The following is a 12,108-nucleotide window of genomic DNA, read 5'->3' on the forward strand; positions in this document are numbered from 1 at the left end:
CTGATAAGTATGGAAAAGGGGATGTTCCACCAGTACACTGCCCAGCGCCAGACAGAAATGATAATAAAGTTACCTCCCTGTAATCAGACCCTTAAAAGATAGTGAGCTCTGCTCACTGGATGAAGTCAAACCTGTTCCTGTCCAGCAGGCACGGGCTACTGCTGCAGCACATTCCTCATGTGGAATAGCAGGAGCATCAGCAGGAATTTGATAGGTCTGCTCAGGCAGCACAGTGGCAGGGAGCTGATCAGTAGGTAAGGCAGAGAAGTGCAGAGTATCCATAAATCAGAAATAGAGAAAGATTTAATTACATGCTTGGTTAATATTTACAAACATTGACATTTTTGTTCAATATGTAAATAAAACAGAGATAAGAGACAGGGACTGCAGTAGCCAAGCAAAGCCAAAATACACCAGGTTAGAGTATTTGCTGTGAACTGGCATATGCCTGGAGAGTGGAATGGAGACACACTATATAAACTGAAACGATAAATAAATAAATATTGACATTGTTCTACACCTGTTTAGCCTCTGGAGACCAGTGATTTGTGGGACCATATGTTGGACAAAATGAGACTGTTCATTGATAATTGTAAATGTGGTGACCCCTTGCAAACTGGATATTAAAAATATTAAGTAAATGGCACATTTTAATTATGCAGTAAAGAGGCTGATCTCCACCATTAAAAGACTGCAGCTGTCAGGAAGAATTGATCATATGACAGAAGGTAACATTTATTTGGTAGTAGACCTTGGTAAATGACATCCCAAACAATCTTTAGAGTCTCAGACAAACACATTCAGTTCAGACTTGAGTTTAACCGTGAGGCTTCATTTTCTTTGCCTTTCAGCTGAGACAATTTTTATCTGTTCCTCATATCCTATAGGGCTTGTTTGTTTTTTATTTTTGTTTTAATCTGTTTTGAAGTATTTAAATTTCAAATGAAGTATTATTAAATGAGAAACTGTAAACGATGGAGTTCAGAATTGGAAGTCAACACATTTGTTATTCTTTTTGCCAAAGGTATTGAGTAAGTTGCATAATTAGCACGGTATTATATCATCTTTGTCAACATAAACAGAGCTTTTTTATTGTCTTTGAAAGCGCCACTGGTGAACAACTGAATGTGCAGACTCCAAAGAGCAGCGGCCCAGGAAGAGCTGAGAGCATCCACAATGCCTGATGAAGTTGCATAAGGAAATGAAGGAGACACGTAGCCAGTGGTCACCGGCAGAACTGCACAACGCGCTCACGCATCCGCTGCCACCTCTGAGCCCAGGAGAGAAACCACACGCAGCCTTTGGGACTTCCTTCCTGCCTGCTGGGATCTGGCCTTAAGACAAATGTGTGATGGTAAAGCAGCAGCCCAAGTGGATTGACTCTTCTCACTGACCCAGAGAAACCCTTCTATCAAACCCTGTGGGGTTTGACGTTTTCCACTTCCGACTCCGTGAAGCACAAGGAATGTGTCACATTGTGCCGATCCTGTGGTGAGGCACTTGCAGAGTCTGAAGGTTGGGGCACGTGAAATAAGGAGCTGGAAGAAAGCAGGCTGCTATTCCGTTGGAAGCAAAGGGGAGCGTAGGCCCATAGAATACCTCTTCCTTCCCCTCCTTGCTAACATCCAGCACCTGCATGGCAAAGCATACAAATATTTTTGGATCACAGAAGAAAGCTGAAACAAATTTGCTGGCACCCATCTCATGTATTTACTATTAATCCCAGCATAAAGGTAGTTTCAGATAATTGTTAGATTATTTATGGATCTGGTGATCCATTTGCTGTTCTCATCACCCAACCCAAAACCTGAGTGCTCAGGCACTCAGGAGCAAACAATGACATTGGATCCTGCTTGCTGGCAGGAAAATGTGCAGCCATGCAAGTGGGTTACTCTGCACAGAAGGGCTCCTGTTAGCACAGATCAGAAATCGCTTGTCAGCTCCAAGGTATTTAAGGGGCACAGAAGCTCTGTGGAAGATGGGAATGCCAAATATGAGTGACTTAAAGTAAGTAAAGAAATTTAAAGAAAAAATGGAATTTTTTCTTCCAAAGGAGAGAGCAACCTCAGATTTCCTCAATTGGAAGATAAAAGGGCTAGTTTTGCTGGTTAAAGCCAGGCACACTGCCAACAGCTGAGGAGGGACAGCACACACAGCTCTGCCAAATCACTCATTATATTTCTTTTCCCTTTTATGTGGGGACTGTGTCAGGCAGGCTGCCAGTTCACAACCAGTCTGGGGATGTGGACAAATGTCCATTTAAGAAAGCAAGATCCCAGGATTATTTTTGCTTGTCACTAAGCCATGTTAAAACCCAGGTGCAATACTGCAGAGTACCTGTTGATTATAAACGAGCCCACTGGTGGAGCACAGCTGCTACCTCTACACGGTGCTATTACTCCATCAAAGCATTTTATGTCAGCTATATCCAAGCCAGCCTGAATGACTTTTTCCAAGAATTTTTTTTTGTGTGGTATCCAACAACTTGCGAAAACACAATTATACCAGTGACCAGAACATGTTTTTAACTGTTTATCTTGTGTTATCTTACTCTTTACAAATTCATGCTACTAAGTGTTCAATGTAAGACCAGCAGCTTGGCAACCTAATATACTCCCTTCTTATGCTAAGCCTAACCTCTATTCTTATGGGACAGTTTGGAGGTGAAATTCTAAAATCCAAAAAGTTGGAAGCTAATAAAAATGTTGTTTATCAGCAAAAGTGCAGAAACTGAGATATAAACAGGAGTTTCTGCTTTTAACTGCCCAGCTGGTGACAAAGCAGTGGCTGTGATGCTGAACTGCTTCACTCAGAAACATGCAGAAAGATAAGAATTCCTAATTTCTGTACCAAAATACCTGAAAGCCATGGATCTGTGGGTGAGCTGCTTTTATAAAAGATGGGAGAGCAGATGAGTTTGTAGGAGAACCTATTGCCTAGGGCAGGGATCAAAAAACTTCCACTGAAGCTTTAAGGCAGTAAGCAGTAGGGCAGGTAGCAGGCTGACTGCACTTGGTCAATAAACAACTCGTCAACTCTGGCTGCCCTTCAGAAACACAACTTGGAAAGAAAAGAAAAATCCCAATATGGGCTGAAAAATTCTTAGCCCCATCATCCATCTCTGCAACCTTTTAAATTTTGAACTTGATTGTGTAATCAGTGAATCCAAACCTTGCCAAAGGAAAGACAATTTACCCTAGTTTACTGGAATTTCTTAGAGGAATTGAATCTCTTGGCTCATCTGGAAATACTTTTAATTTCTACAGTATTTCCTCTCTGTTTATGCAGGTTCAGTGGCTGCATAAGAAATATCCTTAATCTCTCCTCTTCACATGTATTTTCCTTTTTTAATAACAACTGTGCAAAACTTATACTTGCAAGATTATTGGAAAAGACTTGAAACCTAAATCGCTCACCTGGATACATGCCAAAGGCTCATTTGTCCAAATCGAATAGCCACCAACTAAATATATTCTACCATTGTGGACAGCAACTCCAGACTCATTTTGACCTAAAGCAAAGAAGGAAATAGAAACCACTTTCAGTGTTTAATTAACCCTTTTAACACCGAATGCTGGAGTTCTGAAATGGCATGCAAACACTCCTGGCAGTTTCAGAATTCCCATCGTGTCGGAGTGAAGGTGAGGCACAGGGGCAGTTCTTTGCTCTCTACAGGAGCCCTGCCTGGTGCTGCCCAGATGAGCATTGATGTGGCTGTGCAGGGGACCATCAGCTCCCTCCCGTGTGCCACAGGTGACAGACACGTCCCCACCGAGTGCCCCTCCCGTGCTGCCCACACTCCTCCAGGTACAAGGACACTGAAAATCACAGGAGCTGCTGCTCAAGTTCATCCCCATAGCAACAGTCTCCCAACAAGTTTGGAAGTTTTGAAGGAAAAATACAGCCTAAAAAAAATCTGCACTACACAGTTCACCTGGCATATTTAGTGCCAGTTGTACTGACAGAAAGAAAGGCTTAGGTAGCTTCTTAAGGCACAGGTTGTGGAAAGAACCTGGAGGCAGTGGAGAGGAGGCTGCCTCACAGCATTCAGTGGGACAGGGTCAGCTCCAGAATGAGAGGGTGTCTGCAGTGCCAGGGTTTTGCAGTTGCAAATCAGATGACATCTTTCTCAAAAGCTGTCAGTTCCTCCACATTATAAAATAATTAACTAGTGAGCAAAAGACTCATGAAAAACTAGTTCTGTTTGACCATGTGTAATTCCTTTTAAATCTATGCCTCTCTCCCTATGTCCATCAAGTACTCTGATGGGCTGACTTGGAAACCAAGCAACCCTTCTGCTGGTGCTTCTCCAAGAATGTGTCACATGCCTGTCTGGAAGTGCGGCCAGCAGGTTCAAGAAGGTGATTCTGCCCCTCTGCTCCACTCTGGTGAGACCCCACCTGGAGTGCTGTGTCCAGCTCTGGGGACCTCACTACAGGAAGGATAGTGACCTGCTGGAGCAAGTCCAGAGGAGGCCACCAAGTTAATTAGAGAGATGGAGCACCTCTCCTAGGATGAAAGGCTGATAGGACTGGGGTCTGTTCAGCCTGAAGAAGAGAACGCTTCAGCCTACCTGTGGCCTTTCACTACCAGCAGAGCGCCTACCAGAAAGCTGGAGAGGGACTTTTAAAAAGGCATGTAGTTACAGGACAATGGTAAGTCTGGAAGCTGGAAGTGAGTAGGTTTAAACTAGATAATAGGAAGAAAGTCTTTACTGTGAGGGTGGTGAGGCTGCCCAGAGAAGTTGTGGATGTCCAATCCCAGGAAGTGCTCAAGGTTGGATGGGGCTTTGACCAACATGGGTGTAGTGGGAAGTGTCCCTGCCCATGGCATGGGGTGGGAACTAGATGATCTTTAAGGTGCCTTCCAACCCAAACCACTCTACGATTCTATGTTTCTCCCTGGGATTCAAGGGGATACTACATCTGGGAATTGTATCAGGTGGAGGTGAACTTTGGTGGACTGGGTGGCAGGCACAGTGAGCTGCAGTGTTTTACAAGTTCCAGCTAGAACAGTTCTTCCTAATAAGTCAAGAAGAACCTTACAGATCCTGTAGTTAACTAAGTGCTCAAATAATTTCTGACTTGATGGAATTCCAACAAGGACACGTCCTTTTGGGTAATTTATTAAGAAGATACTGTTTAGAAATAAGCAAGAGTTAACAGATTTCAGTGAAAGCTTTGCCCTATAATGCCAGCAGAAACCACTACAAAACGATGTTACATGGTAAAGACACATCAGTCTCTTGTACACTCACACAGGGAGCTAAACCAATACCACACCCAAGCTTTTGGAGAATTAAAAAACATTACTGGTAATATTATGACAAATTATTTTTGATTGCTAAATGAAATGAAATTTATCTGCAACTTTTTCAAAATTTAATGTACAATGTATGAAAACAAATGTTTTGTAGACCACTGAATGCCAGAACTGTAATGAAAAGTGTCTTCTTGGCTTACAGCCGTCCCTGAATTGGAAGCACTTGTCACAAAGTCATGGATTTCCACAGACTAAAGGCATCTAAAGGGAAAAGATGTTTCAGTTCCCCTTTTGACCACTGCTCACCTGTCAGCATGTTGAAGCTGCAGCGGGTCCACTGGTCGGTGTCTATGCTGTAGGAGTCGATGTGACGCACCAGGATGCGATCGTTGTTGTAGTCGAGGTCGTTCCCCCCTAACACGTAGAGCTTCCTCTGCACGGCCGCCATGGAGTGATACACCCTCCTCTGCAGCATCGGGCTGCGGCTGAGCCACTTGTTCTGGAACGAGAGAGAGCTGGTCCAGCACTGCTCAAAGGCACACCTACAGTGCTAGTGCAGCAGCACAGTGCTGGTTTCCTCTTACCCTTGGTGAGGAGCCACAAGTGCATATACTGGTTCTGGTCATAGGCCAGACATGTGTGTTGGTTGTAACTCTGAATAAGGATAGTGGACTTTCAACACATGGTTTATAGTTCTCACATTTAAGTTCATTAATTTAACGGCATTTCTTGCTCTAATTTTTTTGTCTAGCTCATCAGGTTTCAAAGGTCTTTTTTTTCCCTTTATAACTCAGTAGCAAATTCTCCTTAAACCAGACTATTAACTGTCTCCTTTGTATACAGTGCTAAAATTATCTGTACCAATGAGCTCTGTTATGTGAGAAGAGAGATTCTTCTGCCTTTTGTTATTCAGAAGCTTATTTGATCTTATCCTTGGGGAATAAAGCAACAGGAAAATAATTTCCTAAAGAATCTTCTCAAATGATTCATTTGGTTTAATGTCAACCCTTTATTTGTGGCAACTTACAAAGTTCCAACCCTTTGCATATTTTTCTTACTCATTAACAATATTCAAGAATTTTACCTGTTTAGGGAAGAGGTAGGAAGATATGGAAGACAAGGGAATAAAGCAGAGTATTTTATACCTGCGAAAACAATTACTCCTGCTATGCCTACCAAATCAAACAACCTGGCAAGGGATAAGATTAATTTAAGTGGAGGAAGTTAAAAATCTGTGAGGAAATTTTTTGTGATACATGTGCAGCAACTCCAGAGTCTCTAAGCCTTCTGCCTTTTAACCTCCACAATATATAGCTATACATTTCAATGTGTAATAGTTGAATATTAGGCATTAATGTTTGCATTAGTAGTCCAGTCTCTTAACACCAGACTATAGACACCATCTGCTTTGCAAAGCCTGCCTGCATCCCCTGATTATATCTTTAGCTTCCTCCACTGCAGTGCCTGCCAGGTGAGCCTCAAAGCACTGCAAAGGCAGCGAAGCAGAGGGGCCTGGCAGGGTCATTTCTAATAAGGCGGCGTGCGAATACTAATGAGCGGTGGGGAGGCAGGGGTCAGTGCAGGAGGCTGGCTGGCAGGTAGCTGTGTGCTCGCTGGCAGATGGCAGGCATTATCGACTCGCCACAAAGGCCGCGCGCGGCAGCGGGCGCTGCGGCTCCGTGATGGAGCGATTGAGATTCCGCGCGAGGTGCGAGCAGATGTGATGGTTTCCAGTACCCACCGTAAACAATATGCCAGCAGAATTTTTAAAGAGAGCTTGTGTGTACAAACACGAAGCAGACGTTGTTTGAAGAATGCAAGTGCACAGTTCCTCTGTAACTCTTCGTGTGCCGGGCCGGGCTCCTCGCCATCAGCACGGCACGCTGAGGCAGCCCCAGCACCGGTAATTTGGAGGGCAACTTTCACACCAGCAAGTGAAGAATCCCAAGTGAAAGGTACACAGTAGAGACAGGGTATCCAAATATGTGTCCCCCTCACAAGCAAAGTGGGATTGCTGCCTTTAATTGCTACTTGGATTTAGGACAGTCAGCATTTGTAGTCAATGACAAAACTGCGCCTCGAAAAGAACGAGGCAGGTTCGTCATCTCCTGCTTCCTGCTTCAGGCATTGGATCTGCTATGGTTTAAATAGTCAGTGGGAACCACATAGCAGTATCTCCTGGCACAATTTTGTTCCAAATACAGCAATCAAAGCCCCTATCCTACAATCAGAAAAGTCAATACTCTTCCACGTGGGTGTAAATCAGGCTATGCAACTCTGATTGCAAGCTTAGGACTTTTAATTCCTAATACAAGCAAGAGGGCATAACCATGCCCTAACCCTCTGAAATGGTTACTGAGCCGTGCTAACCTAATCAAAACACATACATTATGTATGAAATAATCCCTAAAAGATATTTTAGGTGCTTGGGTAATGAAATGATAGGCACCCTTGCAGTCAGCAGAGTAAGTCACGGCCAGGTAGTACAGTTCTCAAAGTATTCAGGAAACAAAAAGCCCATATATGCAATTCAAACCAGAAATCCCAATGACAAGGAGCAGTTTCAGAACACTGACTTTGAGTATACATTGCCCAGGGCTGCTGGATTACAAAAAAAAAAAAAAAAAACCAAGCAAAATAAATACTGATAAATACAGGGGATTTAAAGCACATTTCTGTATTTAACCTAGGATGTTTCTAATTCCTACAGGCTTAAAAAACGTAATAAGTTGTCAGGATCTCCATCACTCTGTTAAACTCACACATCAGTACAAAGTGAATTTAAAACACCACTAATTCAAATGGTCAGCATTTTTAGCCTCACAAAATCTTGTATGTATTTGCCAAGAGATCTGTTTGAAGCAAAACAAAACATATAACACAAATACTCACCTGCTTAGGATCATAGACCATGAGTCTATTTTGATATTGTGCAGTATTTGTTACTCCTCCTATAAAAAGAGTTTATACAGGTTACATTTTTTCATATAGGCAAAGCCAGGACCAAGATCAGGTACAGCAAAATAACCAATGCTAGACTTCATCTGCAGATAATAATTACATTACATACCACCACTTCTGCTTACATTCCACTGCACCTCTTAATCTGGTTACAAGGGACAAAGCAGCCCCATTTGTCTAACATAAAGCAACACAGAACAGCATCAATAACAGCCCCCATACACTTCCTTTGTACAGCTAATTCTATGGGCCAAAAATGAGTAAAAAATGGATCTCTTTATACATAACTGTGCATTTAGCCTTCATCAAGACACAAAGATAAAACCTATTCCTGTTCAAAGGAACATCCAGTGTGTGACAGGGTTTAAAAGAGGAGGAGATGGGCTTGCATCAATGAGAAGGAAGAGGTCAGAGAGAATCTCTACCTTACCAAAAACATGACAGGGGATACCACTGCCAGTTAAAAGCACAGTTTAAGCCTGTGCAACTGTGCTTATCTATACACTTGAAAGAAATTCTGTACTTAATTTGTATTATAGAGAACGACTAATTTAGTTGTAAACTTAAGTTGGAAGGTCCCTCCACAGTGACGAGAAACAGCCCTACCATTTACTTTTCAATACTGGTCAGGAAATCATGGTGTTAAGCATCTAGAAAAGCTCAGAATAGACTCTGACCCAACTAGATGCTGCAAACCAGCTGTTTACCTCAACACAGCAAAGAGATATTTAATGCCCAATCATCTTCTTGCTTTGTTTAAAATGGCAAATTTCACTAAGTAAACATGGAAAACTCCTTCAGTCTGTAATCTTACCTTTGCAAACATGTTTTTGAATGTGCTGAAGCCTCCTGGGGACATGGTATCACTGCAGCACTGCCACAGTTCCCAGTCCCCCTCTGTCACCACGCTGGGCCCATGGGAAGATGGAATCAGAAATAAGGAACAGGCAAGCTGCTCCTCACCTTCATCCTGCCACGAGGTCTGGCAGAACTAGGGCATGTCAGTGGCCACACGCCAGTGACACTCAAACTGACAGACAAACTATTTATTTTACACTTTTAATGGCCCGTACCAGAAGTGGACAAAATCCGTGGCAATGAGAGGAAAGATTTTCATCTTATTACATTTCATTTTGTTGATGTTTCCCTTTTTGTCAGGGCGTTCCTGTTTCAGCCAGAACAGCAGCACAGTGACTTACATTCCTGCTGGCTGAGCTATGGCCCAGTCCCACAAAGGTTGCTGGTTGGTTTCTTCCCTTTTATCCCCAAGCTCTGTGCTGGGGAATTCTCATTTTGCCAGCCTCCAGCTGGACTGAGGGCAGGATTTTTGGTTCAGAGCCATATTGTGATTTTGAAGCAACTCTGCCACCTCCCCCATGTCATTTTAAGCTGTAGGCTGGGACTGGTGTGCATTCAAGTTAAACCAGAAGCTCTGCTCCAGATGTGCACCAGCCATGCTCCAGTTCCTAATGGCAGCATAAGGGTGTGAAATAATAACTGGTCTTTTGGCTTTGTACCATCTGAGCACTGGGAACATTTGAGCCAGAGGACCAGAACAAACTTAGCCCAAAGAAAAAAATATGAAGGGTACATGGAATGAACACAGAGAACTTGGTGCCAAGGTTTACCTGCTGATCTGCTCCTACTGGACTGAGCTACTTGCTGACAGAGAAGTACCTTCTGACCACTCAGAAAAACTTGAGTGGGGCCAAAAATCTATAGTAGAAACTACAGATGCACCTATTTTAGAGTCTTTTCTTCAACTGCAGCAGCAAGGAGAAATGATGCTGTTACTTGGGTGCATCTCTGCAAGCACCAGCCTGTGCTGGGCACCTCCAGAGGGACGGCAGCCCAAACTCCCAGCTCAGAGATGCTCACAGGCTGAGATAGCTGGGATGAGATGCAGTCTCTCCAAACTGTTTCCATCACACTATGCCACACCCTGCCCATCACAGCACATGTGAAATGCACACACAGGAATAGGCATTAGAAAGCAAAGACTGCTCCTGTGTCTGATCTCACAATCTGTTATTTGTCTCTACACTGTTGTGCAGCCTTCACATTCCTAGTGGTCATCAGCCAGCCAGACAAAACAATCTTTTCTAGTATCTGTTTTGTAATTTGATTTTTTTTTACATATAGTTATTTTCACTCCCAGCACAATGTCTAAAATGAGACATCATATTAGTACTTTGAAAAACAAAAACCATAGTTATTTGGTTTATTACCTCCAGAATGTTAAACTACAGGAGACACATTTGAAACACAATTTTGGGTCATACATTCCATTCTGAAAGGACACCTTAATTTGGGGAGAAAGATGTGAAGGAAGAAGAGAAAGAAGAGTGTTGTTTCCTCATAAAATAATAAAATAAGCAAAATTATTTCTTTCTCTTCACAAAGGGCCCCTCACACCAAGTACACAGCTTACATCTTTTCCCCTGCAATATTGCTCATCTCTGGTGTTTTATCATTACATTCCCTTCACATACCGCTCTTCACTTTTAGATTAATCTGCCAAAATGAGATGCTAAGGATTTGCATACAGATTTGACTACACAAAAATAGATCTGGAATTAATAACAGTCTCTATATGTTTTAATTTCTTCTAGACTGGAGTACCCTTGCCTCCAGCAGTATTCTTGGCTTTGAAAGTCATCAAGCTGATTTGTCTGCTCTTAGGTTATGATGCCACATGCTGCTACACTGTCCCCTGCAATCAAAGTGCTCGCAGAGATAGATTCCATGCCTTCCCCTAACAAGTATATTTTATAGATTGGCAGTTTTGATCTCCCCTCCCCAGGGGGATAATCTGCATCTTAACAGGTTTCTATAGATACATCTGTCATTAAATATGCCATCTTATATCTGCATCAATTTTCAAACTCTAGTTCCTTCTAACTTTGAAGTGCTATAGCAAAAGTTTAAAATTTTCTGCCAAAATTCAGACTTAACAAGTTTGCAATGTCCTCTTGAACTATTTTTTTTTTAATACTACAGACAGCTGGGAAAGGGCAAAAGAGCAGCAATATGTCTCTTAAAAATAAGAAAAGAAGGGGGAAAGGAGTTTAAATGGTACTAAAAATAATACATACTTTCTCAGAAAAGAAATGGGGTAGTTCTGAGAGAATTTCTTACACTTCTCTGTTGTGTTTTCTATGAGGAAAGGATAGGATAGAGAGCCATCATAATGAGAGAAAGTAGATAAAAATACAAACTATGCTATTAATTTTGATGCCAAGCAATAACAGCTAATATGGTAGTAACCCAACAGTTAGAGAAAGAGAAAAAATTGTCTGTCTGGTTAAATGACAGAAAATTTACAGTTTGATCAGCATTTGCTGTTTTTGTGAACAGAGTGATGATTACACCACTTTACATGAGCAGCTTGCTTTGAGGATTCCATTTCCTGGGAGGCAAGGAGTACCCTCAGGACAAGACTTTCTTGCTCTTACAGACAGGAGCACACCATCATGGAAAGGCCATCATGCAACCCATGGGCTCACAATGTTTTTACACTGCCACAATAACTATCTCTCACTCCCTTGTAGGCTGTAAGTGTTGCTTTTTAAGCCTTTCAAGACCTGTAAATTCCCAACTCATGCAACAGTGCTCCTCTACATGAAGAAATTGCTCAAGGATTCCAAAATGCACCTCGTCCATCCCTTTCCCACACTTGATAAACAGTTTGAATTATTACAGTCCTCCCAAACACTCCAAGAAACACCTTCAAGACACACTTCTAAAAAGACAAGGGCAGGAGGCAGTAGATTCCACATTTTTCCTCAATGACAAATTATAAACCATACTTATAACGTGGCCTAGCAAGCCCCCATATGACTTGAGAAACTTGATCCAATCCAAATTCCCAGGAAGTATCACAAC

The 12,108-nt window shown here is 42.4% G+C and overlaps 1 protein-coding gene across 3 annotated transcripts in view; it reads right to left on the bottom strand.

Annotated features, from left to right (window-relative positions):
• Positions 1 to 285: 285 nt before the first annotated feature.
• KLHL32 (kelch like family member 32) overlaps positions 286 to 12,108 on the bottom strand; it is a 123,122-nt gene continuing 111,299 nt past the window's right edge. For all 3 annotated transcript variants that reach the window (XM_077174730.1, XM_077174732.1, XM_077174731.1), the window contains exons 8-11: positions 8,155 to 8,213; positions 5,569 to 5,761; positions 3,417 to 3,511; positions 286 to 1,632 (exon numbers count right to left, since the gene is read on the bottom strand). In XM_077174730.1, coding sequence (XP_077030845.1) covers positions 1,471 to 1,632; positions 3,417 to 3,511; positions 5,569 to 5,761; positions 8,155 to 8,213 — 509 coding nt within the window. In that variant the 3' untranslated portion in view covers positions 286 to 1,470. The remainder of the gene's footprint in view (positions 1,633 to 3,416; positions 3,512 to 5,568; positions 5,762 to 8,154; positions 8,214 to 12,108) is intronic.

Source organism: Agelaius phoeniceus, chromosome 3 (genome assembly GCF_051311805.1).
Source record: "Agelaius phoeniceus isolate bAgePho1 chromosome 3, bAgePho1.hap1, whole genome shotgun sequence".
Lineage (NCBI taxonomy): Eukaryota > Metazoa > Chordata > Aves > Passeriformes > Icteridae > Agelaius > Agelaius phoeniceus.